Source organism: Cherax quadricarinatus, chromosome 34 (assembly GCF_038502225.1).
Source record: "Cherax quadricarinatus isolate ZL_2023a chromosome 34, ASM3850222v1, whole genome shotgun sequence".
Lineage (NCBI taxonomy): Eukaryota > Metazoa > Arthropoda > Malacostraca > Decapoda > Parastacidae > Cherax > Cherax quadricarinatus.
In genome coordinates, this window is record NC_091325.1 from 18,236,534 (window position 1) to 18,256,918 (window position 20,385).

A 20,385-nucleotide genomic window follows, 5' to 3' on the forward strand; every position below is an offset into this window, starting at 1 on the left:
CTAACTTAGCCTAACCCAACCCAACCCTAACTTAGCCTAATCCAAACCAACCTTAACTTAGCCTAACCCAATCCTAACTTAGCCTAACCCAACCCAATTCAAACACAGCTTAATTCAACCCAATCCTAAGTCAGCCTAACCAACCTTTACTCAGCCTAACCAACTCAACCCTAACTTAGCTTAATCCACTCCAACCCTAACTTAGCCTAATCCAACCCAACCCCAACTTAACCTAATCCAACTCTACCCTAACTTAGCCTAACCCAACCAAACCCAATCCTAACTTAGCTTAACCCAACCCAATTCTAACTCTGACTAACTCAGTCTTATCTTTGCCTAACCTAACCTTATCCTAACTTAGCCCAACCCAACCTAACCCTAACTTAGCCTAATCCAACCAAACCCTAACTTAGCCTAACCCAACCCAATCCAAACTTAGCCTAATCCAACCCAATCCTAACTTAGGTTAACCCAACCCAAACCTAACTTAGCCTAACCCAACCAACCTTAACTTAGCCTAATGCAACCCAACCCTAACTTAGCCTAACCCAACCAAATCCAATCCAAACATAGCTTAATCCAACCCAATCCTAAGTCAGCCTAACCAACCCTTACTAAGCTTGACCAGCTCAACCCTAACTTAGCTTAATCCACTCCAACCTAACTTAGCCTAGTCCAACCCAACCCTAACTTAGCCTAATCCAACCCAACCCTAACTCAGCCCAACCCAACCCTAACTTAGCCTAATCCAACCAAACCCTAACTTAGTCTCACCCAACTCAATCCAAACTTAGCCTAACCCAACCCAATCCTAACTTAGGTTAATCCAACCCAACCCTAACTTAGCCTAACCCATCCCAACCCAACTTTAACTTAGCCTAATGCAACCTAACCCTAACTTTGCCTAACCCAATCCTACCTTAGCCTAACTCTACCCAATCCAATCCAAACATTGCTTAATCCACCCCAATCCTAAGTCAGCCTAACCAACCCTTACTCAGCCTAACCAACTCAACCCTAACTTAGCTTAATCTGCTCCAACCCTAACTTAGCCTAATCCAACCCAACCCTAACTTAGCGTAATCCAACCCAACCCTAACTTAGCCTAACCCAACCAAACCCAATCCTAACTTAGCCTAACCCAACCCAGCCCTAACTTAGCCCAACCCAACCTTAACTTAGCCTAATCCAACCAAACCCTAACTTAGCCTAACCCAACCCAATCCAAACTTAGCCTAACCCAACCCAACCTTAACTTAGCCTAATCCAACCCAACCCTAACTTAGCGTAATCCAACCCAACCCTAACTTAGCCTAACCCAATCCTAACTTAGCCTAACCCAACCAAACCCAATCCTAACTTAGCCTAACCCAACCCAGCCCTAACTTAGCCCAACCCAACCTTAACTTAGCCTAATCCAACCAAACCCTAACTTAGCCTAACCCAACCCAATCCTAACTTAGCCTAACCAACCCAATCCTAACTCTGCCTAACCCAACCCAACCTTAACTTAGCCTAACCCAACCCAACCTTAACTTAGTCTAACCCAACACAATCCTAATTCAGCCTAACCTAACCCAACCCAGCTTAACCCAGTTCATCCTAGCCTTACCTAACTAAAGCCAACCTAGCCTAACCCAACCCAACCCTACTCAGCGTAGTCCAACCCAACCCTACTTAGCCTAGCCCAATCCAGCCCAACCAAACTCAACTCAGCCAAACTCTATCCAACCCGTCTCTGCCTAACCTAACGCAATCTAACTCACCCGAACCCAATTCTTCTTGGCCTAACCCAACCCAATTCGGCCTAACTCAACCCAACCTAACCCGACTCGGCTTAACCCGACTAAACCTAACCCAACCCAGTTCAACCCAACCCTCATAACCAAATCGAACACAGCCACAATTCTGTCCAACACCAGACAACCCTGTCCACTACAACCCATGACAATTTCCTACCAGATTTTTCCAGATGAAATAGAGATTGATTATTTGTGTATTTATCTTGTCATTGATGAGGTGTTAGTATAGGTCAGAACACAGGACATGCAGAGCTTGATGAGTTGTGATGTAGAGGTGTCGTAGAGCATGTAGTGTGCTTGTGTGTGTTAGTGGGGTGTGTAAGAGAGCTGGCGTAAGGGTGTGTGCTGGCCCCCACTAGAGTAAGGCTGCTGCTGCCCAAAATACCCCTTGGGTGTTGGTGCCACTGAGGTCCCCAGAACCAGAGGTCAACGGGAGCCCTCCTTTCGACTCAGCTTACATTAAAATTAGTGGATTATTTCATCGCGTTCCATCGCTTCCCGTTTATTTAAACAATGCTACGCGTCATCTGGAGGTTAAAGTGATGCTTTAGCCTGGTGATAGTGTATGTGTGGGTGGCGGTGGGGTGGTGTGGAGTGGTGAGTGGTGGCAGCTTGGGGTGGTGCGCTTGCGTTGATCTGTTCTAGCTGGGCTGCGCGCCCCCTCCACCATTTGGTGGCTCGCTGTGTGTGGAGTGAGACGTGTGGTCCCGGCCCGTGATAGTGCGACAGTGGAAGTCGTCATGACGAGAGTCAACCTCTGATCCCTAAACAATTTCTTTTCCTCCTCTTCTGTGTCCAGTGTCTGTGAGGTGTGGTGATAGCTTGTCCTACCGGCACCATGGTTGAAAACAGAGCTAACTGCTCTCCCCGCTGGGGAATGCGTTTATTAGGTCTGAGTGTTTTAGTGCTTACCCTTTGCAGTCCGGTCTCTGCTACTGAAGGTAACGAAACTGACATCTTTGGAAAATGTGTTGATGGTCTCTTACTCCCGCTATGGTCACCACAAGAAAATCTAACTATCGGAGACCGCGTGGCTCGAGCTATCGTCTACTTCGTGGCCATGGTGTGGCTTTTTATTGGTGTGTCCATCATAGCTGATCGTTTCATGGGTTCCATTGAAATGATCACTTCACAAGAGAAGGAAGTTACCGTGAAAAAACCAAATGGTGAGACGCAGATCATCGTAGTACAAGTATGGAACGAAACTGTAGCCAACCTCACCCTCATGGCTCTGGGTTCCTCGGCTCCCGAAATTTTGCTGTCTGTTGTTGAAATGTTCGCCAGGAATTTCGAAGCTGGAGACCTCGGTCCCGGAACCATTGTCGGTTCCGCTGCCTTTAATCTGTTTGTCATCATCGGTATTTGCGTTTATGTGATTCCTGATGGAGAGGTGAGACACATCAAGCATCTTCGAGTGTTCTTCGTTACAGCCTTCTTCTCCATATTTGCTTATATCTGGCTATATTTAATTCTTGCTGAAATCTCATACGGTATTGTGGAGTTCTGGGAAGCTTTTCTGACTTTCCTTTTCTTCCCCATTACTGTTATTCTTGCTTACATCGCTGATCGTCGTCTTCTGTTCTACAAATATCTGACAAAAGAATACCGTATGGGAAAGCGTGGAGTTATTATCGAAGTAGAAGGCGCTGATGTCGAGTTAGGCAAGAAGGATGAAGGAGGGCCACTTTATGACGAAAATGTGGACGAGTCTGTTAGGGAATTTGAGGAACATCGAAAAGAATATATGGCAGTCATCCGTGAGCTTCGTCAAAAACATCCTAACATCGCCATGGAAAACCTAGAATCTATGGCCCGCGAAGAAATTATTAACCGAGGTCCCAAGTCTCGCGCCTTCTACCGTATTCAGGCCACAAGGAAGCTGACCGGCGGAGGTAACATCATGAAGAAAGCAAGGGAGGAAGTTAAGGTGGAAAAGGAGGATGAGTTTGTAGACAAGAAAGATGAAGACATTATCCGCATTTTCTTCGATCCTGGCCATTACACTGTAATGGAAAACGTGGGTACCTTCGAAGTGACAGTTGTCCGAGAAGGAGGAGACCTCAATACCACCGTTCTTGTTGACTACAAAACTGAAGATGGCACTGCAAATGCTGGTGGCGATTACGTAGCTGCTGATGGTACGCTGGTCTTCTTGCCTGGCGAAACCCAGAAGAACTTTAGCCTTGAAGTTATTGATGACGAAGTCTTCGAGGAGGATGAACACTTCTACATTCGACTCTCTAACATGCGCCTGGGTTCTCCTGACGGTACTGCTGTGACCCACGCCATCAATGGTGCTGCTGGCCAACCCAAAGAACCCGTCAAGATGGAACTGGCAGCTCCATATGTTGCTACTATTATGATCCTCGACGATGATCACGGTGGCATCTTCAACGTCAGCGAGAAAGACGTAGAAATTGTGGAGACCATTGGTACATACGAACTGAAGATTGTGCGTTGGTCTGGTGCCCGAGGCCGAGTAACTGTGCCTTACAAGACTGAGGACGGTACAGCCAAGGCCGGAAAGGACTACGAGGCAACGGAAGGCGAACTTGTCTTTGAAAACAACGAAACTGAGTAAGTAACAGAACATGTTGTTTTACTCCCACTTGCTCTTCTACCAATGGTATTTCTAACACTGGGGGTCATTTGCCAGATTAATTAACGTTTTAATTCTTACAACCGGTAAACCACACCCACTTTTATCATTCTCTCTCTCTCTTTCTTTCCCCCCCCCCACACACACACACACGAACTCGCGCGTGTACACACACACACTTACTGGCACACTTTTATTCACACACGTAATTTTACTTTCAGTCTCACACGCTCAAACACTTGCATTCACACACATTCACTCACACATTCTATCACTCTCACGCATTAGCTGACACTCTCACCTACCCCTCACACTCTCTCATGCACAGGCTCTCACATACCCCTCACACACTCACACGCTCTCACTCTCATGAACACACTCTCACATACCCTCTCATACACACTCATGCACACGCTCTTACATACCCCTAACACACGCTCTCACACACTCTCATGCACACGCTCTCACATACCTCTCACACACACACTCCTGCACACCCTCTCACATACTTCTCACACACACTCACACCCTCTCACACTCTCATGCACAGGCTCTCACTCACTCTCATACACAGGCTCTCACTCACTCTCATGCACAGGCTCTCACTCTCATACACAAACTCTCACTCACTCTCATTCACAGGCTCTCACTCACTCTCATGCACAGGCTCTCACTCTCATGCACAGGTTCTCACTCTCATGCACAGGCTCTCACTCACTCTCATGCACAGGCTCTCACTCACTCTCATACACAGACTCTCACTCTCATGCACAGGCTCTCACTCACTCTCATGCACAGGCTCTCACTCACTCTCATACACAGACTCTCACTCTCATGCACAGGCTCTCACTCACTCTCATGCACAGGTTCTCACTCTCATGCACAGGTTCTCACTCTCATGCACAGGCTCTCACTTTCATACACAGACTCTCACTCACTCTCATTCACAGGCTCTCACTCACTCTCATGCACAGGCTCTCACTCACTCTCATGCACAGGTTCTCACTCTCATGCACAGGCTCTCACTCACTCTCATGCACAGGCTCTCACTCACTCTCATGCACAGGCTCTCACTCACTCTCATGCACAGGCTCTCACTCACTCTCATGCACAGGCTCTCACTCTCATGCACAGGCTCTCACTCACTCTCATGCACAGGCTCTCAATCACTCTCATGCACAGGCTCTCACTCACTCTCATGCACAGGCTCTCACTCACTCTCATTCACAGGCTCTCACTCTCATGCACAGGCTCTCACTCACTCTCATGCACAGGTTCTCACTCATGCACGGGCTCTCACTCATGCACAGGCTCTCACTCATGCACAGGCTCTCACTCATGCACAGGCTCTCACTCACTCTCATGCACAGGTTCTCACTCTCATGCACAGGCTCTCACTCATGCACAGGCTCTCACTCACTCTCATGCACAGGTTCTCACTCACTCTCATGCACAGGCTCTCACTCACTCTCATGCACAGGCTCTCACTCTCATGCACAGGCTCTCACTCATGCACGGGCTCTCACTCATGCACAGGCTCACTCTCATGCACAGGCTCTCACTCATGCACAGGCTCTCACTCTCACTAGGAACAACAAACCTTGTCTTTCTTAGTTTAATAGAATAGCAAAGTTTTCCTATTTATTGAATCTTGATGCGCTGATACCAGAGGGAGGTGATGTCAGTACCACTGATACCAGAAGAACGACTCACTACCTCTGATACCAGATGGAAGAGTCATTACCACTGAAACCAGAGAGTGGAGACACTACCACTGATACCAGAGAGAGGAGTCACTATCACTGATACCAGAGGGAGGACTCAGTACCACTGATACCAGAGGGAGGACTCAGTACAACTGATACCAGAGGGAGGACTCAGTACCACTGATACCAGAGAGAGGAGTCACTATCACTGATACCAGAGGGAGGACTCAGTACCACTGATACCAGAGGGAGGACTCAGTACCACTGATACCAGAGGGAGGACTCAGTACCACTGATACCAGAGGGAGGACTCAGTACCACTGATACCAGAGGGAGGACTCAGTACCACTGATACCAGAGGGAGGACTCAGTACCACTGATACCAGAGGGAGGACTCAGTACCACTGATACCAGAGGGAGGACTCAGTACCACTGATACCAGAGGGAGGACTCAGTACCTCTGATACCAGAGGGAGGACTCAGTACCACTGATACCAGAGGGAGGACTCAGTACCACTGATACCAGAGGGAGGACTCAGTACCACTGATACCAGAGGGAGGACTCAGTACCTCTGATACCAGAGGGAGGACTCAGTACCACTGATACCAGAGGGAGGACTCAGTACCACTGATACCAGAGGGAGGACTCAGTACCACTGATACCAGAGGGAGGACTCAGTACCACTGATACCAGAGGGAGGACTCAGTAAGTGCACAATAACATCCCACTTTAATCTAGCGAGAAAAAAAAATGATCATAAAATCCAGAATTTTATTTATCATCTCTAACTTTTCCCTCACTTAATGTACTAACACTCGTTAAATGGTCACAAAAATATGGTTAACAGAAGGGGTAAAACGACGTTTCTCTCTAAATAGTGTTTTTACAGAGCGAAACGTTTGTAAATATTTGCTATGCATATATCATATTTCTGCTGTATATGTTGGCAAGGTTTGTTATCCAAATACAATGGATAATTTGAGTAATTGTAGTCGAAAAGTTTAAATTTTCGAAAAATTATTTATAAAAAAGTGACAACACTGCGAAATATTAAGATTTTCCAGGTTAAAAAAAAATATATTCAAAAAAATATTCCCCCCCCCCAAAAAAAAAACACAGAAAATACCTCAAAATATAATTTTTTTTAACTGAAAAACTAAGAAAATCTTGAAAACAATGTGAAAATACAGCCAGATATCACTTTTTTCCTTTATATAAAAATTAATATTTTCCTCATTATTAATTTTGGATTTATGTTATATTATAAACTATGTGTCACTGGTAACTTTAAACTAGCAAAGTTTGACATCAGGAACATCACTTAGCATGAGAATCTTAGAGCAACCTAATTAAAGCTATGCATGGTACTTGCCTCCACTACCTCACTTTCCAGGCTATTCTACTTCTGACAATTCTATGACTGAAGAAATACTTTCTAACATCCCTGTGGTTCATCTGAGTCTTCAATTTTCAATTGCGACCCCTTGTTGCTGTGTCCCATCTCTGGAACATCCTGTCTCTCTCGTTTTTTTGTGTGTGTGATGTAAATTTGCCAAGTGTGTACCATCTGTGGTGAATGCTAGTTGTGGTGTGTACCATCTGTGGTCTGTGCCAGTTGTGGTGTGTACCATCTGTGGTGTATGCCAGTTGTGGTGTGTACCATCTGTGGTCTGTGCCAGTTGTGGTGTGTACCATCTGTGGTGTGTGCCAGTTGTTGTGTGTACCATCTGTGGTGTGGGCCAGTTGTGGTGTGTACCATCTGTGGTGTGTGTGTCAGTTGTGGTGTGCACCATCTGTGGTGTGAGCCAGTTGTTGTGTACCATCTGTGGTCTGTTCCAGTTTTGGTGTGTACCATCTGTGGTGTGTCCCATCTGTGGTGTGTACCATCTGTGGTGTGTACTATCTGTGCAGTGTTCTATGTATTGTGGTCCACCTGTGTGGCGTACTCTGCCTGTATGTGCTATGTTCCATCTGTGTGAGGTGTTCAACCGGTGTGGCGTACCACCTGTGTGCTGTACCACCTGTGTGCTATACCACCTGTGTGCTGTACCACCTGTGTGCTATACCACCTGTGTGCTGTACCACCTGTGCACTGTACCACCTGCGTTCTCATTTGTAATCCTGGCCCCGCCTCTTAACTCTTTCCTACCGATTTTACTGATTTCTGACCTCCAGGGCCCGATCATATCTACACTAGAAGCTGTGTATATGATCTGCCTCATCTAATACCCTTCACGTGTCCAACACCATAAGTCTAAACATTCATATTCCTTAGCTGCCTGCCTCTCCATGCGCAACTGACAGCCTCTACCTACCCACTTTTATCCCATAAATATTTTTCATGCAGTAAATTTGTCTTCCCTGGTCTTCCACCCTTCTAGTGTTATAAGTCTGAGTTAGTCCTTGTACCTCATTCCCTCATTTGTACCACAAATGTCGTTGTAAATTTTATAATCTCCTGAAGGTTTTCCAAATTCTTATTTAGGTGTTGGTTCCATACAGGGTTCCATGGGAGTAAGGTGCCATGGTTCATAATCCTCGAAGCTAGTTTTAGGTTAGCTAGTATTGCATGCGCCTCTGGAATTATAAGATTTGTGTGTGCTCCTGGTGATATGCTCGGTGCAATGCTAATTCCTCGATCATTCATATTGTATGTTGTCTGTAGTTTATTTCCTAGTGGGTTGTAGTATTCCATGTTGACCAGTGTTTTGTACTCCAGGTGGATGAGGGCTGACGCACCCTCCCCGCCAGGCTGTAGTTGACTGCATACCCAAGGCTGTAGAGCATTGCTACACCCCACGCTGTAGATGACGGCTACACCCCATGTTGTAGAACACTGCTACACTCCAGGCTCTCGATGACAGTTACGCCCCAGGCTGTAGAGCACTGTTACACCCCAGGCTGTAGATAACAACTACATCTCAGGCAGTAGATGAAAGCCATACCCTAGGCTGTAGATGACACCTACACCCCAGGCTGTAGATGACACCTATACCCTAGGCTGTATATAACACCTACACCCTAGGCTGTAGATGACACCTACACCATAGGCTGAAGATGACACCTACACCCCAGGCTGTAGATGACACCTACACCCCAGGCTGTAGATGACAACTACACCCCAGGCTGTAGATGACACTTACACTCTAGGCTGTAGATGGCACCTACACCCTAGGCTATTACTTGGGCTGTGGAGGACAGAGGCTCAGAGAGAGAACAAGCAAATCACACAGGGTGGTCTAGTCTGGTCTGGTCGATACTGGACCAGGACCACTTGTTCCACTGTTCTTATCTGCTCAGCCACGAGGGGGAGGAGAAAGATGTTGGGAAGGAAGGGGGGGGGGGCGGTAGCCACAGTCACGTGACTCGGTAATAAGGGCGGTAGGGTGGCAGTAACAGTAATGTGACAGTGATGAGGGTGGTAGGCACAGTAATGAGGGTGGCAGCCACATTACTGAAGGTGGCTGCCGCAGTAATGAGGGTGGCAGCCACATTACTGAAAGTGGCTGCCGCAGTAATGAGAGTGGCAGCCACATTACTGAAAGTGGCTGCCGCAGTAATGAGGGTGGCAGCCACATTACTGAAAGTGGCTGCCGCAGTAATGAGGGTGGCAGCCACATTACTGAAAGTGGCTGCCGCAGTAATGAGAGTGGCAGCCACATTACTGAAAGTGGCTGCCGCAGTAATGAGGGTGGCAGCCACATTACTGAAAGTGGCTGCCGCAGTAATGAGGGTGGCAGCCACATTACTGAAAGTGGCTGCCGCAGTAATGAGGGTGGCAGCCACATTACTGAAAGTGGCTGCCGCAGTAATGAGGGTGGCAGCCACATTACTGAAAGTGGCTGCCGCAGTAATGAGGGTGGCAGCCACAGTCACGTCGCACACTAATGACCTCAAACATTTGCTAGAGGCAGAACAAACAACATCAATCGCGAATTTGTAGAAACTTGTTTAACCCACCAATTTATATATATATATATATATATATATATATATATATATATATATATATATATATATATATATATATATATATATGTGTGTGTGTGTGTGTGTGTGTGTGTGTGTGTGTGTGTGTATAACAAGAAATAGTTTCGTTGATAACAAGCAGGTTGCCATTAATTTCAAAATTATTATTTGTTGTATATTTCTGAATCAATGTTTTCATACCTATTAGTAATAGTAAGTTTTCAAGCGTGGCCTGAGATCAGGTCTCTTAAAAGGATTTCATGTAATTTACCTGGGAATAATGAAAGCATGTGTGTCCTCTGTCGACTGTAAGGAAGGAGACTCATTGCAATATACGTTTATTGGTTATTGTTTCGCTCTGTGTAAAGTTCTGAACAGCGAGAAATTATGTCACGACTAAATGCGGTCAGTCGCTGCGCAATTCGAGAAATGCATCTCCGTATTTCATACTTCCGGTCTCCTCTACCTTAATGTATGCAAAAGGGATAGTGATGGGTGGTATAAAATTTTATTATAGCAAGATATAAAAATTGTGTATGCTTATATTTTTTGTTTGAATGTGTGTATATGTAAATGCATATTTATGCATGTGCATGTATGTGTTTTATTCCTATGTATATGTGTGTACACATATACAAGTATGAATGTATTGTTGTTAAATGTATACGTGTGTGCATAATGAAACACTAGTTATACAACACGACAATCACCCAGTGATGTTTGAGAGGAACGTCCTGCAGAGCTGCGTGTCATCAAGGTCAGTACCGAGACTCACTGTGCCCAGTCTGGTTTTGAAGGGGATCCTCTTCTCCCTTTTATATCACAGAAACCAACAGATTGATCTTAATGAAACTCACACAAGTCGCTGACTAGTAGGTCCTTAATAGATGTTCCTTAGGAAAGGACACACAGTAGACCACAGCATTGCAGAGACATATATTTTTAAAATTCAGCTTCACATTTTCTTAGGGTTTTTTTTTTATAAATTAGTGTCTCTTAAACAGCTAAAGGGAATGATGGAAAAGAAAATCGAAGATAAATTCATTATCGGTTCAGTATTACATGATATTTCGAAGAAAAATAGCAAATAGAAGGCTTCAAAACTAGCTAATATTTTAAATCTTTCTCTAAGATATGCTGAATGTTAGAAATCGACTAGATGAAGCATTCCAGGAAGTGCATGGAATCCAGCAATTCCCGATTTTTAAACTTAATATATAGCCAATTCGCACCTACACTTCCTAAATTCATAGTGCATCATTCTTCTCATAAAATCCAGCTGCCATTAATGTTCCAATTTCATGAAAAATCAAACCATTTCATTGTAAACATAAAATTGGCAAATTGGTACCTACATCCTTGCTGACGTCATTATGAACTGAAATGTGATAAAAATTAACGAATTCAGAGACAACTCACTCAGAAATGTTCAAGAAATGTCAGAGTATTTTATCCACATGTGGTATATTACAAACCATTCTGGAAAAATACCCTGACCTTGTTCATTGTAAATAACGCATTACCAATATTTTGGGTGTGAAGCCTAATTCATGTCTGCATAAATAACTCATTACTATTATAACTAGATATAAACAAGTAAATAATTAATTGTCACTGTAACTTGTTTAGCTATCGAATCTTGGCTGTCAAGTCCCTTGACCCATTATGTACCTCTGTAATCTTTTGACTACGGACCACAGGATGGGTATGAAGTGCATAATTAAGATATTAAACACTCCCAAATAATAAAGCTAATATCTTATAAGGAAGATACATCTGTAATGAAAGTTTGAAGCTGATCAGAAGTGGCTTTTTCAGGTTATCACTCGTAAGCCAAAACCGGGAAGGATTAATAACACACTGATCACTGAGTATCTGCATATGTTAGTTGCTGCATTATCCTTTCCTTAGTAACAGTGCAACAACACTGAAAACTTGAAGGCCATCAGGTGAAACATTGAAAACTTGAAGGCCATCAGGTGAAACATTGAAAACTTGAAGGTCATCAGGTGAAACATTGAAAACTTGAAGGCCATCAGGCGAAACATTGAAAACTTGAAGGCCATCAGGTGAAACATTGAAAACTTGAAGGCCATCAGGTGAAACATTGAAAACTTGAAGGCCATCAGGCGAAACATTGAAAACTTGAAGGCCATCAGGTGAAACATTGAAAACATGAAGGCCATCAGGTGAGGCGTTCTCAAGTTATAATCGAAAACTATAAAGAAAAAGTTCAGGCAATCACTATAAGGCAGCAGGCATCCCACCACCTACGGCGGTACCTAATAAAAGCTTGCTCTACAACCTGTGTTTTCCTCACTCAGAGTATAATATTTGTTGCTCGGTCCTGGACACTCTCCAGCTTCTCTGTTATTTTCAATGGGATGAAATCAGTATGAAATCTGCGACTATAAATATAAGAAAAAAAATACCATTATGAAAAAAAACAAGATATTTCGTACGTATACACAAATATCTTTGGAGGAAATGCAATATTTTCGTAATGTTGATTTTAATAAGTTTCGTTAGTTTCTAATATATGGGGGATCAATATTACAATGTTAAAGAACACGACTCACCGAAGAAATTTTGTTGTTATTCTACTGCATAAGTGTGACTTATAAACTATCTTGGTACATATTAGCCTTTTATCAGTGTTCTTCAAACTGTTTCCAGCGACCCAGTACATTGATTTCACATACCCTCACGTACCTATTGCTGTGTATAGTGTGCGTTTATACCTGGAGAGTATACCTGGAGAGAATTCCGGGGGTCAACGCCCCCGCGGAACGGTCTGTGACCAGGCCTCACGTATATAGTTTTGCGCGCGCGCGCGCGTGTGTGTGTAGTAGTAGTAGTAGTAGTAGTAGTAGTAGTATTAGTAGTAGTAGCAGTAGCAGCAGTAGTAATAGTAGTAATAGTAGTAATAGTAGTAGTAGTAGTAGTAGTAGTAGTAGTAGTAGTAGTAGTAGTAGCAGCAGCAGTTACTAGTTGTCATAGGCACTTGTCGATTGACACTTGGCCCTTTTTTTTTTTGTATGTCTGTGTCCGAGCGAGCGCGCGCGTGTGTGTCTGTCTGGGTCCCTGGACTCTGGCCAAACACTACAGCCAGGCTTGCCGGGTGTGGTTGGCGGTGGAACCGATCATTCATCTGTATCGAGACACTACTTGCCAGAGGAAGGAGCAGGATTAATGACACGTAGTGGCTTCCCTTTTTACACACACACACACACAGGAGGAGGTCGAACACTTGGAAAGGAACAAGATAATAAATGAAAACCAGCATGGGTTCATGGAAGGCAAATCGTGTATCACAAACCTCCTGGAGTTTTATGACAAGGTAACAGAAGTAAGATACGAGAGAGAGGAGTGGGTAGATTGCGTTTTCCTAGACTGCAGGAAGGCCTTTGACACAGTTCCCCACAAGAGATTAGTGCAGAAGCTGGAGGATCAGGCACATGTAACAGGGAGGGCACTGCAATGGATCAGGGAATACCTGACAGGGAGGCAGCAACGAGTCATGGTACGTGAAGAGGTATCACAGTGGGCGCCTGTGACAAGCGGGGTCCCACAGGGGTCAGTTCTAGGACCAGTGCTATTTTTGATATATGTGAACGACATGATGGAAGGAATAGACTCTGAAGTGTCCCTGTTCGCAGATGATGTGAAGTTGATAAGAAGAATTAAATCGGATGAGGATGAGGCAGGACTGCAAAGAGACCTGGACAGGCTGGACATGTGGTCCAGTAACTGGCTTCTCGAATTCAATCCAGCCAAATGCAAAGTCATGAAGATTGGGGAGGGGCAAAGAAGACCGCAGACAGAGTATAGGCTAGGTGGACAAAGACTACAGACCTCACTCAGGGAGAAAGACCTTGGGGTGACCATAACACCGAGCACATCACCGGAGGCACACATCAACCAAATAACTGCTGCAGCACACGGGCGCCTGGCAAATCTAAGAATAGCGTTCCGATACCTTAATAAGGAATCGTTCAAGACACTGTACACTGTGTATATTAGGCCCATACTGGAGTATGCAGCACCAGTCTGGAACCCACATCTGGTCAAGCACGTCAAGAAGTTAAAGTACAAAGGTTTGCAACAAGGCTAGTCCCAGAGCTCAGGGGAATGTCGTACGAGGAAAGGTTGAGGGAAATCGGACTGACGACACTGGAGGACAGAAGGGTCAGGGAAGACATGATAACGACATACAAGATACTGCGGGGAATGGACAAGGTGGACAGAGATAGGATGTTCCAGAGAGGGGACACAGGGACAAGGGGTCACAACTGGAAGCTGAAGACTCAGACGAGTCACAGGGACGTTAGGAAGTATTTCTTCAGTCATAGAGTTGTCAGGAAGTGGAATAGCCTAGCAAGTGAAGTAGTGGAGGCAGGAACCATACATCGTTTTAAGAAGAGGTATGATACAGCTCAGGAAGGAGAGAGAGAGAAGACCTAGTAGCGATCAGTGAAGAGGCAGGGCCAGGAGCCGAGTCTCGACCCCTGCAACCACAATTAGGTGAGTACAATTAGGTGAGTACACACACACACACTCATTTTATTTGATTTCTCGAACTTGTACTTCTTGAAAGACCGTAACCTCTCCAGCAACTGGTCTTTGTTGGATATGTTAGGTTTTTCAGTTAGGTATGCCCATTGTCAAGCTACTGATAATTTGCACCTCTTATGATGAAACAGACCAAGTGGAAGACCCTGAGAACTTATCTACTGAGCGTCCTGAGTCACTCAGGGGCTCTAGCTGCGGCCCGAGAGTGGGGGTGTCTACACTGTATCAGAGTTTTTGAGAGTTGAGAGCCTTGTATCAGCAAGAACACTGGACTTTAGGCACCAGAGATGCAACCCTGACTTTTGCTGCACAAGCACCTCTACTACTCCCTACGAGCTTTGTGCAAGTGCGGAAGGCAGCAGACGAGTCTGTTGAGTTGGAAATGACAACACCATCTTGCACATAGCACCCAAGACACCACTAGAACCGAGGAAGAAGTGCCACACCCCAGCGTCTGCGACCAGCGTAGCTTAACGCTTCACCACTTTTGCTGAAGACTCACCGAGCCCTTGTCATAGACCTGCCTCCGCCACATAGCTCTAAACAGTACTCCACCTTGTGGTAGGGCTGCCTCCACCGTATGGTTGTAAACGGCACGGCAATCCATCGAGAGTCAGTGACGAGTCACTGTAAGGCACAGAGCTGTGTCAGGACTTCGATTCTGGCGAATATATTATCATTATACCTGTTGAATACGCCTCATCAGCCAGAATGTGATGGTTATGTGGGCTTGTGGCCTCTAGGGGGAAAGAGTAAAAGAATGAGACACTTGTGCAACATTTGAGAATCTTTATTGAGGAAGCTTTTCCTCAATAGAGAGTCCCAAATGTTGCACAAGTGTCTCATTCTTCAACTTGTCGGTTTTCTAAATAATTTATATCGCAAAGGAACAGTCTTATTTACTAGGGAGTCAGTCAGGATGCCTGGCTTCAGGCCTGACTGCCAGCGCAGAAGAGCACTCGAAACTGGTCAAAGGTATGTTACAGGTGTGTCACACTGGTCATGTACATAACAAGCCCATCGGCTTGTCTGCGTTTTTGAGAGCTCTTGTGAAATGAGTGATGCAGTATTCCTGTGTAATCAGAGGAAATCGATAAGGGAAACTACCAGTAGACCCCTGGCTATCTTCAAGAAGGCGCTAAACAGGCACCTAAAGTCAGAACCTGACCAGCCGGGCTGTGGTTCGTACGTCGGTTTGCGTGCAGCCAGCAGTAACACCCTGGTTGATCACGCCCTGATCCACCACGAGGCCGGGGGCATTGATCTCCGGAACACCATCCAGATATACTCCAGGTATTAAACAACACCCGGAGAATGAGGATCAGGTTTGATACAAGAAATGGCACGGTAACCCTAACTCTTTGTATCAGGAGACATTCACCAACTCCAAGACACCTTCCTCTAAGGAGATGAAAGGGCCAGCCAGCCGGGACAATCCTGTGATGAATTTCCATGAGTGGTGCTCTAGTTTATCCAGAAGTTAGAGATGAAACGGAAGCAGTCCAAGAGTGTGGTGCATACTGAAGGTGAGAACTTGAGCTTCGTTTAAATTTATGCAGCAGCTATTGCGTCTTAATGCTGAGAACTTTCTTGGGTTCTTTACGTTTCTTCATAGTCATTGCCAAGTGAAATTTCATCCCCAGCAAAACTTTTTCACAGAAGCTGTAAGACGTTTATATTCATTTTGCTCCATCTATAGTAGTAATGTCATGATGTGTGTTCCTGGTACCAAATGTAATTTGCCAACTTCAATGTCAAGGAGATACAGCCGCAAGATGGTGACTGATGCTTGAGAAAGAGAATAGTCACTTTAGTAAACAGTAATCAATAAACTTTAATAAAGAGAACTGATATGCTGCAGCATAGGTGCTAGAAAACTTAAAATGTTAGGAATTAGAATATGGGAAAGTGCTTATGCATCTTCAAAGGAGTAATGAAGAAAAACGGCCAAAGACCAGTATGCATACAAACGTATTCGGTAACCAACATGCAAGAATACCGCATATACGCAATATTCTCAGTACACAGTACACAACGATAAGAACAATGCAAGGCGTCTGAAAATACAGAATGACACCAGCAGTTCTCGTGTCTTGCACGTATCAAAAAGTGGGCCATCTTATGCACTGCAACAAAGCAGAACTGATATACAAAGACTGCAGTTTGATAGGCGCCACTGCACTGAAACATCCTTAATTGCTACTTCCAACACCATAGAACAATGAACTGACAAATGCATCATCTCAACTATTCTTACATATAGACTATTCCACGCTGATTCCCTGTTGCAGCGTGACACTTGATCTTCGCAAGTGACCTGCCTTCTTCACTATGCATACTGTGTTTTCTCTTGTATTATTTGGAGTGACCAAGGTTTCAGGACTGAAACGTATCCAGTAAAGACATCGTAAGTGCATGCATCAGTGTCCTTTCATCCATGCAGTATTATCACGGTTATCTTGCTGAATCAAAGGGGACCCAGCACACTCGTGTTGTAACGCCACAGAAGCAAAAATCTAATTTAGAGATATTTTTTCCATTACGTAGTAATAAATCTGTTGCCACGACCCATCAACGTTAATCTCAGTTTTAGCACATCACGAGCGTTACAGAAATAATACAAAACCTGTCATTCAGGTTATTCCACACATTTTTCACAGTCGAAAATCCTTCAGTAACAGCACAACATGTCGACCATAAAGATCAGTACGATGGGTGCCCCATTGAAGACTCTTGGAAACCAGACTGGGCCACTATACCACACACGCCATTCCACTAATGCACTTCATTGATTTTATATGTTTATGGGAATGTTTATACTCTAGGGGAGAAGATCTGGCCACACGGAGAGTACTTGTCCTGCAACAGCAATAAGGAAACACCAGATTTCTCTAATGTTGAACCCACAGGATATACACACATACATATAATGTTGAACCCACAGGATATACACACATACATATAATGTTGAACCCACAGGATATACATACAAACATACATATAATGTTGAACCCGCAGGATATACATACATACAATGTTGAACCCACAGGATATACATACAAACATACATATAATGTTGAACCCACAGGATATACATATAATGTTGAACCCACAGGATATACATACAAACATACATATAATGTTGAACCCGCAGGATATACATACATACAATGTTGAACCCACAGGATATACATACAAACATACATATAATGTTGAACCCACAGGATATACATACATACATACATATAATGTTGAACCCACAGGATATATAAGGGATAGATAATAAAGCTATTAAATTGCACCGTATGTGTTTATGCACTCACCTATTTGTGGTTGCAGGGGTCGATTCACAGCTCCTGGCCCCGCCTCTTCGCTGGTAAATGTGTGTGTGTGTGTGTGTGTGTGTGTGTGTGTGTGTGTGTGTGTGTGTGTGTGTGTGTGTGTGTGTGTGTGTGTGTGTGTACTTACCTAATTGTGGTTGCAGGGGTCGAGACTCAGCTCCTGGCCCCGCCTCTTCACTGATCGCTACTATATATGGTTCCTGCCTCCACTACTTCACTTGCTAGGTTATTCCACTTGCTGACGACTCTATGACTGAAGAAATACTTCCTAACGTCCCTGTGACTAGTCTGAGTCTTCAGCTTCCAATTGTGACCCCTTGTTTCTGTGTCCCCTCTCTGGAACATCCTGTCTCCGTCCACCTTGTCTATTCCCCGCAGTATCTTGTATGTCGTTATCATGTCTCCCCTGACTCTTCTGTCCTCCAGTGTCGTCAGTCCGATTTCCCTCAACCTTTCCTCGTACGACATTCACCTGAGCTCTGGAACTAGCCTTGTTGCAAACCTTTGTACTTTCTCTAACTTCTTGACGTGCTTGACCAGGTGTGGGTTCCAGACTGGTGCTGCATACTCCAGTATGGACCTAACATACACAGTGTACAGTGTCTTGAACGATTCCTTATTAAGGTATAGGAACGCTATTCTCAGGTTTGCCAGGCGCCCGTATGCTGCAGCAGTTATTTGGTTGATGTGTGCCTCCGGTGACGTGCTCGGTGTTATGGTCACCCCAAGATCTTTCTCCCTGAGTGAGGTCTGTAGTCTTTATCCACCTAGCCTATACTCTGTCTGCGGTCTTCTTTGCCCCTCCCCAATCTTCATGACTTTGCATTTGGCAGGGTTGAATTCGAGAAGCCAGTTTCTGGACCACGTGTCCAGCCTGTCCAGGTCTCTTTGCAGTCCTGCCTCATCCTCATCCGATTTAATTCTTCTCATCAGCTTCACATCATCTGCGAATAGGGACACTTCAGAGTCTGTTCCTTCCATCATGTCGTTCGCATATATCAAAAATAGCACTGGTCCTAGAACTGACCCCTGTGGGACCCCGCTCGTCACAGGCGCCCACTGTGATACCTCTTCACGTACCATGACTCGTTGTTGCCTCCCTGTCAGGTATTCCCTGATCCATTGCAGTGCCCTCCCTGTTATATGCGCCTGATCCTCCAGCTTCTACACTAATCTCTTTTGAGGAACTGTGTCAAAGGCCTTCCTGCAGTCCAGGAAAATGCAATCAACCCACCCCTCTCTCTCGTGTCTTACTTCTGTTACCTTGTCATAAAACTCCAGAAGGTTTGTGACACAGGATTTGCCTTCCATGAATCCATGCTGGTTTTCATTTACAATCCTGTTCCGCTCCAGGTGTTCCACCACTCTCCTCCTGATAATCTTCTCCATGACTTTGCATACTATACATGTCAGAGACACAGGTCTGTAGTTTAGTGCCTCGGTTCTGTCTCCTTTCTTAAATATGGGGACTACATTTGCCGTCTTCCATATCTCAGGTAGTTGCCCAGTTTCAAGGGATGTGTTGAAGATTGTGGTTAGGGGCACACACAGCATCTCTGCTCCTTCTCTAAGGACTCACGGGGAGATGTTGTCCGGTCCCATCGCCTTTGAGGTATCAAGGTCACTTAGCAGCTTCTGCACCTCCTCCTCGGTTGTTCGTATGTCATCCAACACTTGTTGGTATATTCCCTCTTGATGTTCCCTTCTGTGCTGTCTTCCCAGAGCCCTTCCTGTCTCTACTGTAAAAACTTCCTTAAATCTCCTGTTTAGCTCCTCACATACTTCCTGATTATTTCTTGTGAGTTCTCCACCTTCTGTCCTCAGTCAGATCACCTGGTCTTTGACTGTTGTCTTCCTCCTGATGTGGCTATACAACAGTTTCGGGTCAGTCTTGACTTTCGATGCTATGTTATTTTCATACTGTCGCTGGGCCTCCCTCCTTACCTGTGCATACTCGTTCCTGGCTCTGCGACTAATCTTCCTATTTTCATGTGTTCTCTGCCTTCTGTACTTTTTTCCATTCTCTATTGCACTTAGGTTTTGCCTCCTTACACCGTCGGGTAAACCAGGGGCTCGTTCTGGTCTTCCCATTGTTTCTGTTGCCCTTGGAAATAAACCTTTCCACTGACTCCTTGCATTTTGTTGTTACATATTCCATCATTTCATTTACTGGCTTTCCTGCCAGTTCTCTGTCCCACGGAACCTCCTGCAGGAAGTTCCTCAAACCTATGTAGTCCCCTCTTTAATAGTCTGGCTTTTCCCATTCAACTGCTGTTACTCTCTCCACTTGCAACTCTATGTATTCAAAGCACAGAACCACGTGGTCACTAGCTCCTAGGGGACTCTCATATGTGATGTCCTCAATGTCTGAACTGCCCAGGGTGAACACAAGGTC

At 45.0% G+C, this 20,385-nt stretch overlaps 1 protein-coding gene across 4 annotated transcripts in view; it reads left to right on the top strand.

Moving 5' to 3' along the window:
- The first annotated feature begins 2,452 nt into the window (after positions 1-2,452).
- The window catches only part of LOC138853591 (sodium/calcium exchanger Calx-like), a 360,550-nt gene continuing 342,617 nt past the window's right edge, over positions 2,453-20,385 (top strand). For 3 of the 4 annotated variants that reach the window (XM_070091205.1, XM_070091207.1, XM_070091206.1), the window contains exon 1: positions 2,453-4,379. In XM_070091205.1, the coding sequence (XP_069947306.1) occupies positions 2,641-4,379 (1,739 nt within the window). In that variant the 5' untranslated portion in view covers positions 2,453-2,640. Of the gene's footprint in view, positions 4,384-20,385 lie in introns of those variants that run through there. The other variant, XM_070091208.1, reaches the window with a different exon arrangement.